This window comes from Vanellus vanellus (assembly GCF_965231255.1).
Source record: "Vanellus vanellus genome assembly, chromosome: 5".
Classification (NCBI taxonomy): domain Eukaryota; kingdom Metazoa; phylum Chordata; class Aves; order Charadriiformes; family Charadriidae; genus Vanellus; species Vanellus vanellus.
The window spans coordinates 23,624,844-23,645,624 of record NC_138910.1 but is presented as its reverse complement, the minus strand read 5'-3'; the positions used below and the strand labels follow the sequence as shown (position 1 = coordinate 23,645,624).

Below are 20,781 nucleotides of genomic sequence, written 5' to 3'. Positions count from 1 at the left end.
CTGGCAAAGTAAAACACTACCTTTTTCTGGTGGGTGGGTTTTGTTTAAAAATTTAACTTGAAATAAAAGCTGTTGATTCAGGTGGGCTGCCACCAAGCATGTGGGTATTTGTGTTTGGTTCAGACACAGGGTTATTTTTAACAATGTAAACCACTACTGGTTTGTGGTCTGGATTTTCCTCCTGTTTAAATACATGTCTATTTTTAGAATTTCTGGGGCTCTGCATAGGTGCAGAAGGCAACGCTGCTGTTCACAGCTTGAAAAGCACAAGCCGTAAGCATTTAGTGATTCTGCTCTGGTGTCTCCCAGCCCATTCATAAGTAGGGTTGTGAACATACTCATAGAAGCGTTCATGGCTAGTCATTCTGGATTTTCTATTCTTAAATAGTTTTCAAGGTGTTTTCAAGTAAACAAAAGCATTTCTCCCGTTTCTGAATGAAAATGTCTATGTGTGAGCTTCCAGCGTGGAACATCTGCCATTATCTGTAGAGCAGCAACACATGGTGTATTTCGAGCGATAGAATTTCTTACACAAAGCCCATAATCTTTGTCATCAAAGTCTGGGCTGCCTTTCTGGTCATTACAAATTGCTGCATTTTTCAAAAGATGGATGCTGATGTACAATTGCTGATTTAGCAATATGGCTGCAATAACTTAAAAGTAGCAGTCGCTGGAAAGTATAGCAAACTCTTGAAAGCTACAGCTGATCTTCATGAGCAGTACTTGCACCATTTAATAAACAATGAAGTTTAAATGTTGTGCTCTGGGAGGGACTGCTTTAATAATCCAAACAGAAATGAGCATAAAATAGCAAAATCTGCTTAAGAGTTGGATCTTCTACCTAAGAGTATAGATTCATATTAGTTTTTACCCTCATAGCTTACTTATATAGTAGCGGATAATGGGGACAGGTGCTCTGTCCTGGATACTAAGTGAAAATTCACTGAAGCTAGGGTAGGAGTGTTGCTGCTGCTATTGATTTCTACTGCTGTTTCATTACCTTCCTAGATCTCCCTTTTGTGTTGTTTTTGCTTTCCACAATTGTATTTCACTTTTGCATTGCACTTTTTATAAAAACTTGCAATAGATATTTTTCATAATTCTCTAGAGCTCTTCACTGTTGCATCAGCTAGAATGATCCACACCATATTAGTAAAGCTTGCAGGGAAAAGAAATATTTAGGTTTAGAATTACCATGCTCATGTGGTGGTAGTGAGAAATTGGATGTTGGTCATCCCTCCAAGAGCTACTCTCCTGAGACCATCTTTGACTTGCATTTGGAAATACTCTTTATCACCATGAAGTCTACAGCCTGTGTTTTGTTGTTGTGGGTATTTTTTAATTTAAAATGAAAGCTTGCACAGCGATCAGGCTGAGCTTCAGACTGAAGTTTCAGACAGAAACAACCTTTGTTTCAGACTGAACAACTCCTGACCCTTGACACAGGGAGAACTAGAGAATTGCTTGGTTTTATATATATAAAAATATATATAAACAAAGATACATAAAAAGGCAATAAAAATACATAATTTATTAATACCAGAAAAAAAAAAAAAACAGAAAAGCCGAGTGATTCTATTTCTTATACAAAACCAACAGAAGGATTTTGTCTAAGTGGTTTAATGGTAACTCCGCCATTTTCATACTACATATAAAATTTATCCTATGCACAGTTTTACACACTTTGTTTAATTAACAGTCTGTATTAAAGTCACATAGGTAAAATTGCGTAAGACAGACCACAGCAGATGGTAGATGATCAGTAAGTTCACATCATTCTCCTTGATGTCCAGTATTTCAATCCAATTGCTGAAGAGAAGCAATAAATGCTGCATCTAGCATTAATGATGAGCTGGTAAATGCATGAAAAGCAATTACGGACTACAGACAAGTGTACAACATTACAGAGAAAAGAGAAATAAAACCTCATGTAGTAGTACAAAATGTTAAGATTAAATCCGGCCTGAAAAACAGTAGTTGATTTATTCGTATGTACAAAGTCCTTAAGTAACATCCAACTGAAGTCTCCGTAGTTGTTGTCTTAAATATATTCAAAAATTCTCCCTCCTTTTTTACAAAACACTCTTTCTGTTTTTTCATGGCTTGAACATTCATCATCTTTGTCAGTATCACAGACCATTTGGTAAACGTAACAACTGAACCTCCTGTTAGGCTTCTGTTCTATATGTAATACAAGGTCTTTGTCAAAGTAAACTTCATGACTGTAAGTCTGAAATGAGAAAAAAAAAATAATCTGATTGCCGTCTCTATTTCCGCAGCTAACTAATACCGCTACCATTTTCCTTGGGGAACAAAAAATATTAAACTTTGGTGACCTCCGTGATCAGACAGGAATTTTCTGTGAATACACACAGACTGCTCTTCCAGATAAAGGACAGACTTCTAAAACTTTGAGAGGTTTCCTACATGCCTATTTTAGGAATCTAAATGCAATTCAGAGCATCTGATTTAAGATCCTAAGTTGCCTATGCAGTCAATGATAAATTAGGTGCCAATGTGCTGAATATTTCAGACCATCTAAGTTGGATGTCCACCTGAACTTGAATAGCCCATTCCATCTCTCCAGATATACACACAGTGAGGTCCATGCTTAATTCTATGCACAAGTAGTTCAAGTTAAGCTAGTGAGACCATTTAGAAGTTGTAAAGTTAAGCTGCTGTAACTAGCCGGAGGGTGAGTATTCAAGTTGATAAATACTTCAGAAATACCTAAGGACAGCCCCTCCCCCTACCAAAAACCAGTCGAATCAACAAAAAAAAAATTAATTTCAAATCACGGAGATTTTTAGATAAATTAACTATTGTCTGATGGAATACTTAAAATTTTTGAGTTATGCTTATTATTTTGTACAAATCTCATCCATAGCACTTGGCAACACTATTTATTTATCTGCTTCAAATCTGAACAAAAATGGTAGATAAATGGGTATGGGGAAGTGTTAGATTAAACAAAGACAGGAATTGTCCTCACCACATCCCAGGACTCCAGTAATGGAATACTCTTCAGCAGAATCCCATGGTCATTGCAGTGAAAGTCAAGGTGTGCTTTTCCGTCAGCTCCTATTTCAGTAACCGCCACAGTGGATAACAAATCCAATTCATCTTCATAATCCACAATTTTGAATGTCTTAGGAAAAACAAAACCTCAAGTTTCTAAATCGAACATAAATTCACATTCCCCTCTACCTAAACTGCATAGCTCTCTTTCTTTCAGGTGAAGGCAGAAGTGGAAAAATTCCAGTTGTTAAGTCTTCTGGTCTGAAAAAGAAAACTTTGCCAGCCTGATACCCAAACAGCCATCTTTCCCAAGATAAGCTGTCCAATGAACTTCAGCAAAATTCCTTAAGACAGAAGAAAGTGATGTTCTGAACAATCCTAATGTGCAAGTAGATGTATTTTATATATATCATACAGAAAATAGAATAAAGTACTTTGAGAGTGACAGAAGAAACATCTTTAAACTCCATGCCCTCTCTTGAAGCAGACGTGTTAGAGACAGTATAGCTTAAAACCGTAACTGGTTTTGACAGGATGGGTACATTAGGGTAATTCCATTCACATGAACACCTGTATGTTCTGTTCAGAGCTCGCTCTCACTCCACAGACTATGTTACAGTGAAGAACTGAGACCAAAAGGTAAAGATTGTGAACTGCTTTAGTTGCCTCTGTCTCACTGTCATAAACCTGGTAACACACTCCTTAAATTCAAGACACTCTTTCTATTCCATAATGGAAAAATATCTACTGGAATTACAAATACAGTGTAACAGTGGTAGAAAAAAATAGTGTGCAGACTCTAATTTTTACTATGTTAAAAGAAGTGGATAGAAATGAACTGCAGATCTTCAGGGTTATATTGGACTGTCCTGTATTTTTACCATAGTAAAATTTATTTCCTCAGAGAAAAAGAATAGAAATGACAGCCAGAAACTGATGAATTTCAACTGTTGTGCTTATGTCAATTAGAGCTCCAGCTCTAGATAGAGTGCTAAAAACTATTCTTCATAACCTCTTGAAGATTCAACACCAAGGCATGTGGTGTTTTCACTCTCAAGAAGCAGTTACTTTAAAGTGTTAAATACCTTATTCTGCAATCTAATTGAAGTAATTGGGAGAGAAAAATATAGTTTAGAGATACCACATCAAAGACTAGAGAAACCTAAAGCAGAGAAAAAAAGAAATATGTTTCTTTCAGTTCATAAAACACTTTATAAGAAATGTTTAAAGGAGATGTTTGAATGGACAGAAGAGTAATGGTTCATTACATTAACATCTGATTTCTGTGCGACTGAAGTTGCATAGAGTTATGACGCTATCATGGGGCATAAGATCAGTTCTTAAAAGAAAGAGCAAATCCAAAGCACAAATGTCCACCAAGAGAAAAGACAACAGACAGAGAGGGGAATGAAGTAATTAAGAAGACAAAAACAGCCACAGAAGAGGAATAAAGAACTCAAAGATTAACACAGCTAATGGTTACAGCCACTGCACTTGAAACAAGAATGTCTTCTGGCTAGCTAAACATCGTAAATAATTCATGAACTGCTTTTACGCACTACATCAGTTACCTCTTGTTCTGGGTCATCATCCAGCAAGTTAAAACGCTTTTTTACCATTCGACCAGAAGCTGTTATAGTAACAGTGTTGTTCACCTTTGGAGAAAAAGAAAAAGGTGGCTCTAGACTTCGGAACATTTTAGTTTCTTCCTATCTATTTGACAATGTAATCTCTTGGATCATGTTTTACTCATTAGCTATGCATGGTCCTTATGAGGGCTCATGAACTCAGCGGCTTTAGTTGAAGTATGATGTTTACTCATATTCAGAGATTCTCGGTCCTGTAGAGGTGGCAAAGGTTCTCAGCTACCATAATTTTTAGAATAGAAGTGACTGGAGCCAAGATGCCAGAATGAGAATTAAAGACAGCTAAGTCACCACCAATTTGTTTCTTAAACTCCTACTCCCAGAAGATGGGGACAGTAGCAGCTTAAACCTACACTGCTGCTTCCACTGGGCATCATTAAAACCAGGAACATTCAAAACTGGGAGATCAGTGTGTTAATGGAAGTCAAAAGGAAAAGGCACAGCACAGACAGGGTTAGAATTCATATTTCTTTGCTTTTATTGCAACAGAAGTTATCTAAACAAATCCTAAAAGAAAAAGTATGGCAAGTCATTAAAAGACAAAGCTTATTCTTTCTGAATTCAATGGAAGTTTTATTCCTGAGTTAGTGTAGATTTTTCATACACAAACTTTTCTCCTGCAGAAGCTTCAAAATTAGTGTCACTGATTCCCAGGAACTTTACAGTACTCATAAACTATAAAAACTTGCTTTTATGCAAGACATAACTTTGTATGCTGAAACAAAATGACAGTTCCAGGTACTGCCAAAAAATTGTCTTCACAAGTGTGCTCCTTGACCTTTTTGACATTTAGATTGTCTTTGTGATTTTCTGTCACAAAAGATTTCATGAAACAACCAATGTGGTTTAACAGCTCATTTCTACCAAGATGTTTAGCTCATCCCCTTGCCACTTGCTTCTACCTTTCTGCACTCTTCTGACCTACTAGTGATTTACTTCTGTTCTGTTCCAGCTCCAGTTCAGCTCACCAAGCAAGCAGAAAAGTGCTCACCTTTTCTACTGGGTTATTAGTCTATTATTTTAGTGCACTGATTTGGCTCACCAAGAGTTAGATGAATGCCAGACCTGTCACACGGGAGTGACAGATGTGCACAGCCAGGAAAAGCAATGTATTGTTTTTCTTTGTTGTCTTGAAGACTTACCCCTAAATTATAAGACTGGAAACATTTCTAGCATTTGTATGATCAACTTACCTGAGCATCAGAGATGCACACAATTATCATTTGCTGGCACCTTCTTTTGAAGGAAATCTGTCACCATCTTTTAATTATGTTTTATATCAGTGATACATGGTTACACTGCACACCATAAAGAATACTGAAAACTACAGAAAAGACGGCAGGTTTCAGAAAGCTATCCTACTGTTTTCAAATTTTTTTTCATACGGTGCGAAGTCCAATGAAGACACAGAATGTCTTTCAATAAACTTTGAATTAAGCCCATAAAACACAGTGATTACTCACATATGCAAAACCCCTGTGTATTGCTCAAAATCATGCATTGTGATCTCGGACACTAAACTCACACAGTTTTCTCTGTTGGCCACAATTGTAAAATCTTCTGCAATCTCCATTTGATCTGTGTTATTTTTAACTTCCTTAAACTTCAAGACCCTACAAAAAAAACCAGAAAGTACAAAATAGGTCACGTATTCTAATCCACGTACTGTAACACTTCTATATTTATAATTTCAAAAATCAGGTATGTTAAAACATCAGAAATAAACATAAATTAAAAATAATTTATTTAATTTTCAGTTATCAGTGACATTTTAGCACAGTGGTCCTTGAACACTTTTCATATCAAAATCTAGTGTTGCCTGTCAGTGCCCACATTCATCACGTAGAAACCTGAAGATGTTTCTACCAGAACTTCTGATTCTGACAAATTACTAAATTTTACAGTTTCTAGGGCTTGATGAGTGTTTTGGCCTGCAAATTTTCAAACTACTGAACTTATGCAGTTATGCAACTTCTCCTCTAATGAAAATAAGATTTGAGAAAAAAAGGCTCATACTTTATCAAATTTGGTCCCACGTGGATTATTCTACCTGACATATCTGGATGAAAATATATCCAGTCAGGTTCCAGTGAACAGCATTTCATATCCTGTATGCCATTTTTTGCCTGAATAAGGAAGGGAAAGCTTAGAATATTAGTATTTTGAAAGTCTCACAAATCTAATTAAAGAGGAAATACCAAGCTCCTCTCCACATACCTCTGAAGGTTTTTAAGTATTGCTCCTAATCATGACCAGAACAATGGCAGTGGAACAATAACAATAATAAAAAAAGACTCAGTTCCAATTTTCAAGATATTTCAAGGAACAGTTTCAACTTTTTTAATATGCAATAAGCAATGGCCCTGTACCACAGCTATACAAGGTCCTACCTCTCCTGAAACTAAGCAAAATAAAGATTTAGCCTACACTCTGCAAACAGTTCAACAATTCCAGCAATTTGAGTGTCAAAGACGTGAGATGTGTCAGGACACAAGAAAAGCATTAGCACAAACTTTGACTTGAGCTTCAAACCTCAGGCTCAGCCTCTTTTCTGCAAATATTTGTGAAGCGTGTAAGCCTGGGATAGCTTGTGATTTCAGCTGCAAGCTGGTCAAAATCTTGGGATTTTGGCAGTGGCCTTTTGGTGTTAAATTTACCTGACCCTGATCATACATTTTCAAAATGTATGAAAAAACTAGGTGAGAAAGGATTGTATCAAAATTGATCTTCAGCTATGGTTGTTAAAGATCCGTTTTGAAAATAAGGGATAGAAGAGGGATCATTGATTTGATCAGGCTAGTAAAAGAGATGAGGACATTTACAGATGAGTTTTTTTTTTTAGTGAAGAACCCTGAACTAACAGGCCTAGAAGCTGCTTGTATTACAAAAGTATCTTCAGGTCAAATCCAGATCCAAAATAAAAGCTGATATGGAGAGCTCACCCAGAAGAATATATGATGAATAGTACATAAACAAAAGTAATTATGAATGCTGTATGAAACTGAGTAATCTTTCTAGGGAGAGAGAGGGATTAAACTGAATAATAAAATCCTTCTAGGGACAGAAAGAGAAATCAGGGATAAATAATAAACATTAAGAAAACTTATTCCGCAATTTCTTAAAACTTAAAATGTTTCTTTAGTCATGCCATTTGGTAGGCTGACTAGTCAGAAGTGCACGAAGATGTTACCCATGCAAGGAATCAGGCAACGGTATTCCGCTTGAGCTTTAACTTTTAAGCTGAGAATACAGTGCTGTGTAGCAGACAGTGCTACGATTATATTGGAATGAAGGAAATATCAGAAGCAGTACTAATTCAGAAGAAAACACTTTACACTGGATAGCAGATGTAACACTATGGGGTGATCCCTGTGTGAGCACCACACTGGAAAGCAAGGGTATTGTTACCTCGAGCACTACTCAGAAGAAGAGATGAAGACAAACATGATACACATTCATTTCAGAGAAGCTGCTATCTGAATATATTACCAAAGCATTGTCTTTCAGGGAACAAATATGGAAGACTCCTTTATGTTTTTTCTTGTTAGGTGTGATGATATAATGCCAAGGGTAACCTCCAATTTGAAATGCATTCTCCAGAGAAGATGCTTCAAATAGCAAAGGTGGGGTATCTGCAAATATTGTGTAACGTTAACACCATTAGTAGCAGAATAATCATAATTCCATTGATCCTTACAATTCTAAATTCCAATACAGCTATTAATTCTTCAGAACTTTTGAAGACTGGTAGAAATACATTGGCTCTGATATTTTTTCTAGCACCAGCTATGCTGCCTCACCTAGCATCCAGGCACATATCTGCAATTCCCTGTGGAAGGTTACTGCCTTCTCAGATCTTCACACTGAACTGCTCTTCTGATACTTCTGACTTACTTCATTCCAAATGAGCTGGATAAGCAAAGATGTAGCCAACAATTAAAATTAATCCAGCTCATCTGAATGACAAAGGATGTACACATGAGCAGATCAAAAAGCATCTCAAAAGGGTCATTATTCTCTTGGGAAAAATAGTGATAAATAGCTGGAAACAGGCTAACTGCTGCAATCTCAAATAACAGAATTAAATGCAGAAAGATACCTGAATCTGAATATTCCTCCTTCTTTTGCATAATACAACAAAAGAGTGTAGACCACAATGAATACAATCTGTATCCGAGTTCATAAAAATCAATACAAATGTAGGAATTTTTGTAATTAATGGCAAAAGATAACTAGTTTTCTCTTCAGTTCAGTTGGGATAAATTATACAGGTGGAATATGTCATTCTTACAAGTCTTCTGTGTACTAAATGAGAGAAACATTTTTGACTGAAATGGACTGCAAGGAGCTTTACAAATTCTAGCAACTAGCTAAATAAAAGCAATTTTTACAGCTGCTGTAACTGAATCAATTTTAGACTGAAGATCAGCTCTTTCTAACAGTACAGAGAAGCACTGGGAAAAAAATAATTGAGAAAACGTGCAGCAAATCTGCAATTACAAGGGGTATTTAAACAGGCATAATATAAAAACCCAAACTGAATCACTGTGAGGAGAATGAGGTTCTTATCTGGACTTTTGTCTCAAAGGTCTCATCCAAATTCTGACTTGTTCCTGTCCTACTTAGTCTAGATAATTACCCAGATCCTAGCCAATGGTGCTAAGATGTCACATGACATCAGAAATTACATTTACATAGTGCTTCACTCTCTTTCCTTCATTCATGTTTCCAACAACTTAGCCATTTAGATTGAAAGGAATTAGTTCACTGCCCATGGAAATTAAGTCTTTCCTAAGATGGAAAGTGGCTGTCTTCTAATTGTCTTCTGGACTAACACACAGGAAATAGGAGATTCTGTGCAAGATTTAACAAAGCATAGGTTATAAAAACTGAGGCATCTGCTGAAAATGTAGAGAACATTGGAGGCATACACAGAGGACCTACTGATATTAAAATCTGCCAGAAAAATAATTAATTAATTAGTCAAGAAAATTCGTTAACATTTTACCCTATTGACTTTTTCTTTTTAAATAAAGCATATATAGCAAGGCTCCTCAAAAATTATGGTAGATGGACTAAATGAGTGTTTCAATAATAGATCAATCCTAAGCAGTACAGGATGCTGATAAAATATGCCTGCCTTTTTATGTTCATTTGGCAAAGGTTTGCAAGGTTGTAGCCACCTAAACCACTGTGATAGCGTGACTCTGCTGCCTCAACTCTCCCTTTCCTGCTATGTGTCACTTACTCTTGTTGCTCAACACCTCCTCTCTCATTGTTTCTAAGTCCTTTCCCTAGCATTGCCAGTTTTCAATCTCCAGTTAAGCTTCGTTCGATTCCTTAAAACTCTCTAGCCTCATCTAAACCTAAAGCCATAAAGTTGTTCCTGCCACCACTAACAAGTATTTGTTCTAAATGTGAAAAAAAAAAAAAAAAAAAAAAATTGCAGCAAAGTATCTTCCTCTGTTTTTTTGGGGGTTTTTGTTTGGGTTTTTTTTTGTTTTTTTTTTTTTTTAATGAAATAACTGTATGCTCTAATAATAAATCAAACTACAGTTTTAAGTCCTGGACCTCTCAGAAAGTGACATAATGAAGATTTATCGGTACTTTTCCATTCCTTCCACTGTGACCAAAATCAAATTCCTTACCAGTCAATAGCTGTAAATGACGTGGTAAGTACATGGTAACCTGTAAGTTTTGATGTCTATACGCTTCCTCTTGGGTACGTAAAACTGTATGTACACACCCTAAAACCAGCACCACAATAACTGCGATCCCTTCAGACAATTTCTGTAGGGAGGCTAGGACTAAATAAGCAGGAAAATTACACACATTTTAGGTATAGTAAATACAGGCTTAAACTCTGAAACTGTTAAAATCTTGCCCGCTGAAGCATTATATTACATTGAACAGTCAGTGGGCCATCTCAGTCTTAAAAGAAAACAGCTCAAAAACCACAGGAATGCAACTCTGCAAAGAGCAGCCATGGCAAATGTCTGTCATGAGCTCAAAACTTCCTAACCACAAATTCTTGAATATGATTCAAGATCAAAAGTGTTTTCTCCATTACATTGGTTTTAAATCTCAAAACTGAAAACTACAATGATCTCTAAGACATCAGAACAAATCTGGTATAGGCTTCCTATTAAAGCTCCCACAGCATGTTTTCCACAGGGCCCCTAACATTAAATTGTGGGTTTGTAGACTGAGATAGAGAGGAAAATTAGGAGAAATTCCCCTTTGCAGAACCTAAGACATCAATTATAGCAGCCTATCACTTTATTTTGATAAAACATTGCGATATAACTGAAAGTCTGCACTATGTAAGTCTGTATTTTATCTTTGTGTATTTCCTCAGGTTTATGTAAATCCGATTTGGTTTGCCTGTTATTATCTGACACTGCAAACATAAAGATAAAAAGCATTTTTTATGTGGACAGTCACCTGTAAAACACATTAATACAGCACATTCAAAATTAAAGAAATGAAAGCATGCATTATTTGATATTGGTGAACCATGCTATTATTTTTGGTTTGGAAGTGCCTCAAGTGTGAACTTGTGAGAATGTATTTTTAAAGTAAAAAAAAAAAAAAAGTTTCAAATAAAGTCTCAGGCTTTGGTCAGTCGTCAAGATTCTTAGCACCCTATTCTAATCTCAAATGCACCAACAGAAATGATTGTTTGGTTTCAGAGAAATTAAAGTCATTGCATAAAGCAGAACATTAATAAGCTAATGATTTGAGGCAGAAGAATTGTTTTTAATAGATAATTTGTTCTCTTCTCAGGAATTAATTTTATTGAAACTAGCACATTTCTGACAACTTAGAATTATCAAAATGCAACTTGGACAAATTGTATGCCGTCTCCTTGAATTCCCTCTGCAAGTCAGATTAAACGTTCTAACATCTTTTGCTTACATGCTGTATACTGTTTTCTGGGTGTTCCTAACAGCTGTCCTAGCCCTTCCTTTTTCCCAAGAGCAGTTGTCTCTCAGAAATAGGGAAGGGGTTTCCACTTCATGCATTGCTTATGAAGTTTTGCAAATAGCTTAGTTGCTGTACTAGTTTTCTAGGTATGTCCTATATTAAGTCTTGTAATTAGAAGTAAAGCAAAGCACATTTTTACTATAATGTAAACCCAGAAATATAGCTACAGCACAGTATGAGTACAGAAATTTTAATGTTTTTTCTTAGTGTGAAATAAATCATAATTAATCCATAAAAGCCACCAGTCAAGACAATACAAAGATCATAAATACCTGTTATTTTAATGTTACATGGAAGACCAAATGGATACTTTCCTACAACTCCCACTTGTCCATTCCAGTTGAATTCATGTCCCAAATCAAACGGCTGTTCCATGAACTAAAGTAACACAGAACAATTTAGCTTTACTGATGTGTATTTACTTGCTGTTTAGTTTTACTGCTCTGTTACTCCTGCATTCTTTATCTTGTTAGATATTGCCTGAAGTCTTATTCTTGAATTACGTTTGGTTTGAAGAGTATAAACTGAAAAGTCTCACTGCAGTTCTGTTTCAGATTAAACAATCTTCTATGCCCATCAGTTTCTAGTCTTAACACTCATCTATAACTACAGACTAGGTGTGTAAAGAAGAGCACACTAGCATTTACAGATTTCCTGTCTATATGTGCTTAAGTGCCTGTGTGACCCTGTATCTCTCACGTTGTGCCACCTGTAACTGGTGTAGGTAGAATTTTCTGATAGTGGATCCATTTGCATCTTCAAACTGTAAATAGATTTAGACAAGAACTCTATCCTTTGACACATTCTGCATGTACCTATGTGGCATTACATGAATATTTATGATTTCTTGCCCTAAAATAGCATGGACTGTATGAAAAATTTCGTATTTCATTACCTCTTCACAGATGGCCTGGAAGTTATAGAGCCTGACCAGGCCCATGCTATACATTACAATCAGGATTCCATTAGACACAGCAACATCTGTCACACTATTACCAAATATCTGGGAAAAAAGAGAGAAGAAAAATATTCTATTAGGGAAGAAATAATTGAGAGACAATGCAAAATACTGACATTATGTCCTTAATTTTTCATTCTGACCAAATCCTACGATCAGTGTTTTAGCTCATGAAGTTTTCTGTAACTCATCTGTTCTGCCAAGTTTCTACATACTTTGCATTGCAGTAACACCTGAGGTTAGATTAGTCATATTCTGCAACCAGATTCATTCTCTAATCAATTCTCGGCGTATCTTCATACCATGTTACCCAGTTATTATAATACATGAATAGATTACATTACCCAGCATCCCACAGGAACGTTAGCAAAGCTAACAACTCAATCTAAAAGTACTGATTTCACATCTTCTGTTCTTTCTTCATCAACAGGGTAAAATACTAGTCTAATCATGGCTTTGTGACTGTGTACAGCTGTACTAAAACTACATTATCCAGCTGTCACAGAGTACAGGATCCTCTCTGCATCCAAATTAGACACATACAGGAGAAGCTGACATACCCCTTCTAACAATTATGCAGTAGTCATTTGTGCCACCGCTTAACTCAATCTCCACTGAGAAAAACCCAATAAACTAATTCTTAGTATTTAATGAATAACAACATGTGAAGTTCATAATTTTTTATAGAGATGCTTGGAAATGTAGCTTTTATTTCTTTAATCTGAATCACTATGTGAAAAAGCAATTAAAACAGGATCAAAACAGGCTTAAAAACAATTAAAAAAGAAACCCAAAAGCTGTAATACTCCTAAATCTTAACAGTATCAATGATCTCGTGATGAGTTTGGTTCTGAAAGATACACTCACTCTTGAGACCTTGCCTTTTATTTAGTCTTATGGCTCTTTCTCAATACATTTGTTAGCTTAGGTCCCAGTGTCTTCCAGACCCAAACTCTAAAATAGTCTTTCAACCCTGAACTTTCCTTTCTATCCTTGAGACCTTAGCTAGTCTGAACCCTCTCAGTAAAGCAGATGCATTAGGTGCATTCTACAGTCTCGAACAGTAACCCTAATCCTAACTCTGATCTAACAGTTACATTCCACTGATCTGTATCAGGTTTGGCATTGCATTCACTGGTTGCTTCCTCTGCTGGGTGTATTCTCAAATCCGAAATTCTGCCCTGACATTACTCCTAGCTGTAACAATTAGTCTGATGAGTACTCAGTACAGGTCCAACTGAAGCTGTATTCTTTCAGACATTTTCCCTACTTATGACCATAATAAATCCGGCATGCCATTCTTAACTGCATTAAGAATACCATTGATACTGGTAACAACTGGTTTTTTTCAGTCCTAAACATTAATTTTGAACAAAACAATACACAGTGCCCCTAAATCTTCATGGGCCCAAATGAAAAATGTTTAACCCCACTCCTTCACTTGCCAGACAAATCTCAATTACAACCTCAACCCAACCCAGCACCAGCTAAAACCCAGTAATAGCTCTTGACCCCAAATGAGACGGTAGTTCACAGAGCTTTGGAGACAGAGTTTGCGTATTTGTACTGTTCCATTTATAAGTTGTATCCAGAGCTCTCTTGACTTAAAATAGACATGTTTTCTCACCAGAACAGTAAAACCTGCCATCTGGCTTGAGGTTTCCTAATACATATGCTTGTACTTACAGGTCACAAACTGACCTCAGAAAGGTTGTTTGGTCTTGACTGACAGAAGACACATATTTACATTTTGCCATTCAATATCAACGATAATACAAGTTTGAAAAATTTGTAACTGCATATAAAATTCATAGGCTGTTATTAGGAGTGGGTCAGAATCACATCTATCTTTCTTTGAAGAGGTGAAAAGAAGTCTACAAACACTTCAGGATTCCCTAATTCTTATCATTGCTCTAAATAAAGGCTAAAGTCCTTCTCCATGTCAAAGAGTAACCCAATAGCAGAATGCATTTGTACTTTCTATTCTGGTCATTCAAATTAAGAATCTTCCCCCCAGTGCTCCTATCAGACACAAGGATATTACTGCTAATTGATGTTTCAGGGCACTATGCCTTTATAAGCTGTAAGTATGACTTCGGAAATTCTGGGACAACTGCCTAAACCATGCCTCTCATACAACTACAGTACAGATCATGTTTATAGAGGAATTGACTTACCTTTCTGTTTATTTCTAGCATTCCAATGAATGAAAGAGGCAAAACTTGGAATACAGCAAGATAGAACAATACAGACTGTTGGATACCTGCCTGGGAAGGAATAACAATACCGAATATAGTTATTACACGTGAGTCATTTTATTAATGATAGGACATCTTCATCTTCTACCACAATAACAAAGCTTAATGTCTCCATCTCTGTCCTTGTAATTTTTTTTTTATCAATTTTGTAAAAATTAAAGAATGACAGATTTTTTCAACAAACTTACCTGTCGCACTGCTGCAGGCAGCTTATTCTGAGCTGACTTTACAACCATTACCTCTTGAGGAGTATCCCAGCTCAAATACCTATTCGTGGCAATAAAAGCCTAGCTTAATAATTTAAAAATAATTTAATAATAAATACATTATTTCACATAAAATATAATCTACTATAACTACACAGATCCCTGTGTCCAGGCAAACTATTCAGTATCTGGTTCGGGAGAGGTACCTGAGTTGTCTGCTGTTTGCAATAATGCAAAACCCACAGAACTAGGAAAGGCTTATTCCGTACAGGATTGTGAGAAAAATTCTGAAAGTATGAACATTCACTATCTTCATTTTACTCCTTCCCTTCACAAATCACTGCTTTCTTAGCCTTCAGCCTAAAGGAAATAATTTCTTCTGAGAACTGAAAAAAAGATGCAGTTTACCACAAGCAGTAACTGCTCTGCTTTTAAAGAGCAAAGTGGCTACCCTATGGAGAAGAATGCTTGCAATTTAAAAATGGCTTAAACTTTAAACGTATTTTTCTTATGTTTTATGAAGTTTGTTTTACAACTCTTAAATGTCCTCTCTGGTATGTTGCTATTGCAATATTAAAAGCTGTAAAATTGACAGAGAAAAGTCAATAGTAACTTAGTTTTTGTGGCTTTTGTGGAATTTGATATCAAATTTGAGACTGTAATACTTAAGCTGCTGAAATTCTTCTATAGAAAACAGCACGCAGGAACAGTACTCCAGGTAATATGCTAGACTAACAAACCTGAAGTCAGCCATAGGACAGTACCAAAATAAACAGGATTCCCTTCCTCCACTATAGTACTAATGAATGTTAATTATATAAAGCCTAGTCAATGTTTAATACCTGAATTTGCAACAGGAACCAGCAAGGTATATTTTTTCCAGTATTTCTCCACTATCAGCAGAGAGACGTAGAAGCCAGTTCTGCACTGTCAAGACTATCAGCGAAGATTTATAGTCTGATGGACTTGGTAGCATTTCCCCCTACATAACAAAAGATTATCAGAAAAAAGTTTGTACCAGAAGGATACATAACATTTTGGCACAGTAACAAGAAAACAAAAGTTAATACACATTCCTCAAAAACTAAAAGTGGAAAGCTGCCTGCTAATTGTATCGGGATTTCTAAGCTCATGTCTGTGCTAAATAATCATCTGACTATCACATAAATAATCCGTTGTTGCCCTTTTTGCAATGCAGTTACCTTTTCTAGATAAGACACCTTTTAAACCTTCCTCACTTTGCAAAAATGAAGTGTAACTGCTTATTGATCTAATTGACAGCAGTCTTGAAGAGAAAATTGTTTAAGTATTGCAGAACAAGACATTCATTGGTAACTCAATAGTAACTGCTAAGAATGGTATTCACACTGCTTTATTTTTAGGCACCTCAAGGATGCGGCTAATATTCCTAAGCTCTGCGGACACTGGATGAGAGAAGAACTCCTCAAGGAGGAGGGAAGTTATATAATCTATTAGCTAGAATCAGCAGAACAGCTTTTGGGCAGAATTGCTTTAATGGGTCTGCAGTTTATCTGATTTCTTTTGTATGTCAACAGATCCAGTAAAAATTAAAACTACCCTACTACCCTTGCTAATTAAAAAACGAAGAAAAAATTAAACAGAATTTATTTTGTAAGGAATTACAGTTAGCTGCAAAAGCATAAAGGCACGGTTTTTAAAAACTTCCACAAAAGCTCACAAAAAAGTATCTAATGTGCTATTGAGAAAATTAGAGAAGTACACCCCTAAACATTTAGTCAAAATAAATAAGCACATGTTGCAAACCTTAAATGACCTAACTCCATAAAAACACTGAGAAAATAGTACACAGGGAAAGAACACTCTGTTCTAAATGTTTCACGGAAAGATATTAATTTGGTTTTTTGCACAACAATGCTGTATTAAAAGGTAATCTTACCAGTGGGCATTCCAATAATAAGGCATCTTCTATTTTTTCTGACTTAGAACACTTTGGCTTTTGATAAAGTATTCTTGGCTCTCGTGCAATGCTGGAGAAAAATGATTGCTAATCATTAGTCTACTTTATAAACTACTTTCTATCAACAAGTCATTTCACACAGTTTTATAAATCCTGCCTTCTCTTTAGGCAGGTCAGAAATCTAAACATCTTATTTTTACTTTGTAACTATAACCTGAAATTGCTCTCAAAATAATGCTTAATAAACAATAGTTAGTATAACGTAATATTTAAAAGCTAATCTTCTCTGTATTTTGTTGTTTGGTGGTTGGTTTTTTTTTGTTTGATTTTAAATAACAAAATAGTTAACATTCTTACTTTAGTGATATACATTAAAAAGAAAGCATATTCCAGAAACTAAGGATCATCCTGGAACCTTCCCCTCAAGCTCTTCCAGTGTCACCTTTCATAATATAAAGGCGTGGCATCACATACAGATATTTTAAAAAAAACTTTGCAGCGTGCACAGTTTTTGCCTCAGGGAGAGGATGAGACAAAGATAAACCTGAAAGATGTTAGACAGGTTAACCAAGTACTGGAAAGCATTCAGACAATGTGGGAATAAAACACAGCTAAGTAGATTTAGATCTCTGCTCTAAGTGATAGATTAGATTAATTTAATTAACTGTCAGTGGTTTACACTGACAGAGTAATTTATCTTTTAGGTATCATATGACACTGTCTCAAAACTGTTCTGACCACAACTTACTCAACAATGCAGTTCTCCAAGTCCCTGCTACTTCCCTCACAAGATGGGTGGGCAAGGACAAGGACTGGTGTACGAGGACTTCCCATCCTCTACCCTGCCCTGTGCTGCCTCCTAGGCTGTGCCTCTGCAGCTGATCACGGAACGGACAGCACATCAGATCAGAGAACTGATCTGCAAAATATATCAATAAAAACCAGCAAGTACTCCACACACTCTACGTTTACATGAATAATAATTTACTTCTTACAGAATTTATAGACATAGTATCAAGCTTGTTATAGGCTGATTTCGCGACACACTCTTTAGCACGCTGCTAGTTATCAGATCACAAAGAAGTACCATTCATTTGGCCTTTTAGTGCAAAATTACAAAATACTGATAATCTTTCACTCCTGTTAAAGTGCTCTGAAAGCTGAAGGTTATACAGCACCAGTAAGACAGACTTTCCTTCACCAAAGCTGGTGTCACATTGAGACACAATAGCATCAGAGTGTAATTTAAGAAAGATTTATGCACCTGGCTATTTTTTGTTCATAAGTTAATTCCACTCAATTCACAGGGGCTATTTGGATGAGTAAAGTTAGCGACATGTCTAAAACAGAGTAACAGTGTTAAAACTGTAAGCCATGGTAACTTTTAATTGTAAATTTATTACCTGCTAATACAGCACTGGTAATTGTCCAAGTAAATTCTTCCTCTTTCATATGCAATAGGAGATGCAGAATGAGTTGTCCAAACGTTCTTGAATTTAGTACTTTCCTGAAACAGACAGTGGTTGTAACAGTGATAGCTTTTGTAACAAACCTTGGTTTTGGAAAATATTTTATTTGGTTCCTGCAGCTTAATAACTTACTTTAATTGAACCTTTGCTGGTGAATACATAAAGGAAAATCTTATTTTTTTTTAAACCAAATTAAAATACCTTTTTAAGGTAAATTTTGTCTTTTAAAAAAACCTAATTGAAAGATCTTTTTATTAGCTATCATGGGTAATATGGGTAATGAATATTTTGTCATTAACTTGCTTGCATTAATATTAAAACTGGCAACTAAACTTTAATGGCAACTTTTAAAATCAAAGACAAAACTTGCCAGAGCGTAAATATGCACATAACTTTTTTATATGTAATTAACTGAATTTACTGAACATCTGACTCCGTTCTGCTGTTGGTGTTTTGTGTGAAAGGTAGAAAAAAGCCTTTACAGTTACTTCCAAAAAGTGCCTGAAATGTTAATGGGATAAACTGCTCACATAAAGTTTCTTGAGTGCATTAGAGCTCTATACCATTAAGAAAGGTTCCAGTCTTACAAAAAAATAAGTACTTATGTAAGTCAGATGTACTAATTTTTATTTCAATAAACCTTGCATGCCCACTGATTTAGTGGACACTTCAGCTGATTTCCAATAAATATATTTTCAATATAACACAACTGCCAATTAACCTCCACATATTCACTTTCAGTGCATTTCTATCAATTACTGCATGGAAGCAAGAATAGTTTTGATAAAAAAAACCCAACCACAATTCAATTTGGTCTGTGATTGATTTAGTTCCTATTTTTTCTATAACATAAATTTCACTGACACATTAGGTGTATGTTTACCTGAAGACCCCTGCTGATTATCTATTTTGGTGTGAAAACTTGATTCAAATTTAACATTGATGCTCCCTAAATCACTATGAATTTAATATTGGCATTAAATACTAAGCCATCTTAGGGGAAGAAGTAAGCGATACAAAATCTCATAAAAGACTAATTTTAACATGATTATTAGATTTACAAGTGCTTCTGCTGTTCTTCAACAACACAGTTCTCTCTACATGTCTAGGCCTGAGCCTCAAGAAATAAATGTAACTACTTTCAACTCTCTTCAGCAGGATCGCAGCTGTTTTTCTCCCCATCCTCGTAAGCCGGCGTGACCCAGCGGCTTCTCCGACACCCGGGTTGCGGACTGACGCCCAGAGCCGGTGCAGGCAGGGATTCAGCCAGCGCCGGAAAGCATCGCTATTACCTGACATATTATCTTTCTGAGGAGTCCCAGGTTTTTTCTGTGGGCGACACCAGCATCTCTGGCGTAAAAGCCGTGGGCCCTGCGGCTGAGGAGACGGCAGACGTTGTGGGCCCCGGGCGCTCGGGAAACGGCTCTCCTCCTCTCGCCGGCGGCGGCGGCTGAGGCGGCTGCCTGAGGGAGCATTCCCGGGCCTCGGGACAGGCTCGCCTTTCTCCCCCGCTCCTGGCTCGCTCTCGGCGGGGCGAGCGGCCTTGCGGGGCCCAAGCCCGCGCCGGATTTCTCTCACCCCCGGCCCTGCCCGGCGAGAGGCGAAGCGAAGCGGGAAGAGGCCCTCGCGGCCCGTTGCTCCCTGACTCCCAGCAGACACAAACCGGGACCTTCCGACGGGACTCCGGGGCGGGGCCGGGCCCGCACGGCGCCTCCCCCGCCACTACAGAACCCAGCTACCGCAAACGCCAGGCGACAACAACCACGCCACCACCTCCCAAACCCCCTTCCCCCGCGGCCCGTCGGGGACTGTAGTTTTCCGCAGGCGGAGCACCGGGGGCGCGTCCGGCCTACGCCTCCCGCCATGCCCCGCGGTAGCTCTCCTCTCTGGGGCGGGCTGCGCTGAGGCGGTCGGGCGGGCACTGCGGGCGTGAGGAGGGTCGCTTCCCTCCACGTCTGGTGGTGCTGCAGTCGGTGAAACGCCGCATGGAGGACCAGCGGGGCAGGAGTGTCGCCGCGCGGAGGTCGGTGAGAGCTGCCGGCAGCCGTCGCCGTCCACCGGTAGCCGCGGGGCCGCCCGCGCTGCGGGACCTCTGCCCCAGGCCCGGCTGCGCTGCCCGTGAGGGGCTGAAGTAAAAACCGTAGTGGCGCGCCGGCGTGTAAATGGAAGCATTTTACTCCTTATTTTTTAAAATAAAGGCAGGAAGGTTTTGTTAGTGATAGTTCAGTTAAGGGAAAGTGGGAACTTGCCTCTCCTTTGCCGGAGAGCAGGGGGGGGTCCCCGTGGGATGACGCCTGCGA

General features: G+C 37.5%; 1 protein-coding gene across 1 annotated transcript; it reads right to left on the bottom strand.

The window, feature by feature from the left end:
* Nucleotides 1–1,517: 1,517 nt before the first annotated feature.
* DCAF17 (DDB1 and CUL4 associated factor 17) lies at nt 1,518–20,109 on the bottom strand. The gene is made up of 14 exons (XM_082483550.1): nt 19,774–20,109; nt 18,416–18,519; nt 16,992–17,082; nt 15,916–16,055; nt 15,056–15,134; nt 14,787–14,876; nt 12,547–12,654; nt 11,924–12,029; nt 8,154–8,296; nt 6,681–6,790; nt 6,190–6,277; nt 4,590–4,673; nt 2,993–3,148; nt 1,518–2,230 (listed from the first exon to the last, which is right to left on the bottom strand). The coding sequence occupies exons 1-14, from the start codon at nt 19,954–19,956 to the stop codon at nt 2,042–2,044; spliced, it is 1,671 nt and encodes a 556-aa protein (XP_082339676.1). The 5' UTR covers nt 19,957–20,109; the 3' UTR covers nt 1,518–2,041.
* Nucleotides 20,110–20,781: the final 672 nt, after the last annotated feature.

Excerpts from the sequence above, each read along its gene's own strand:
- DCAF17 (XM_082483550.1), bottom strand. The coding sequence starts at position 19,956 with ATGCTCCCTCAGGCAGCCGCCTCAGCCGCCGCCGCCGGCGAGAGGAGG. Across the intron at positions 12,030-12,546 it reads TCCAGGCCATCTGTGAAGAG|TTCATGGAACAGCCGTTTGA; the intron begins GTAATGAAATAC and ends GTGTTACTTTAG. Across the intron at positions 8,297-11,923 it reads ATGTAACATTAAAATAACAG|ATACCCCACCTTTGCTATTT; the intron begins GTATTTATGATC and ends CAATATTTGCAG.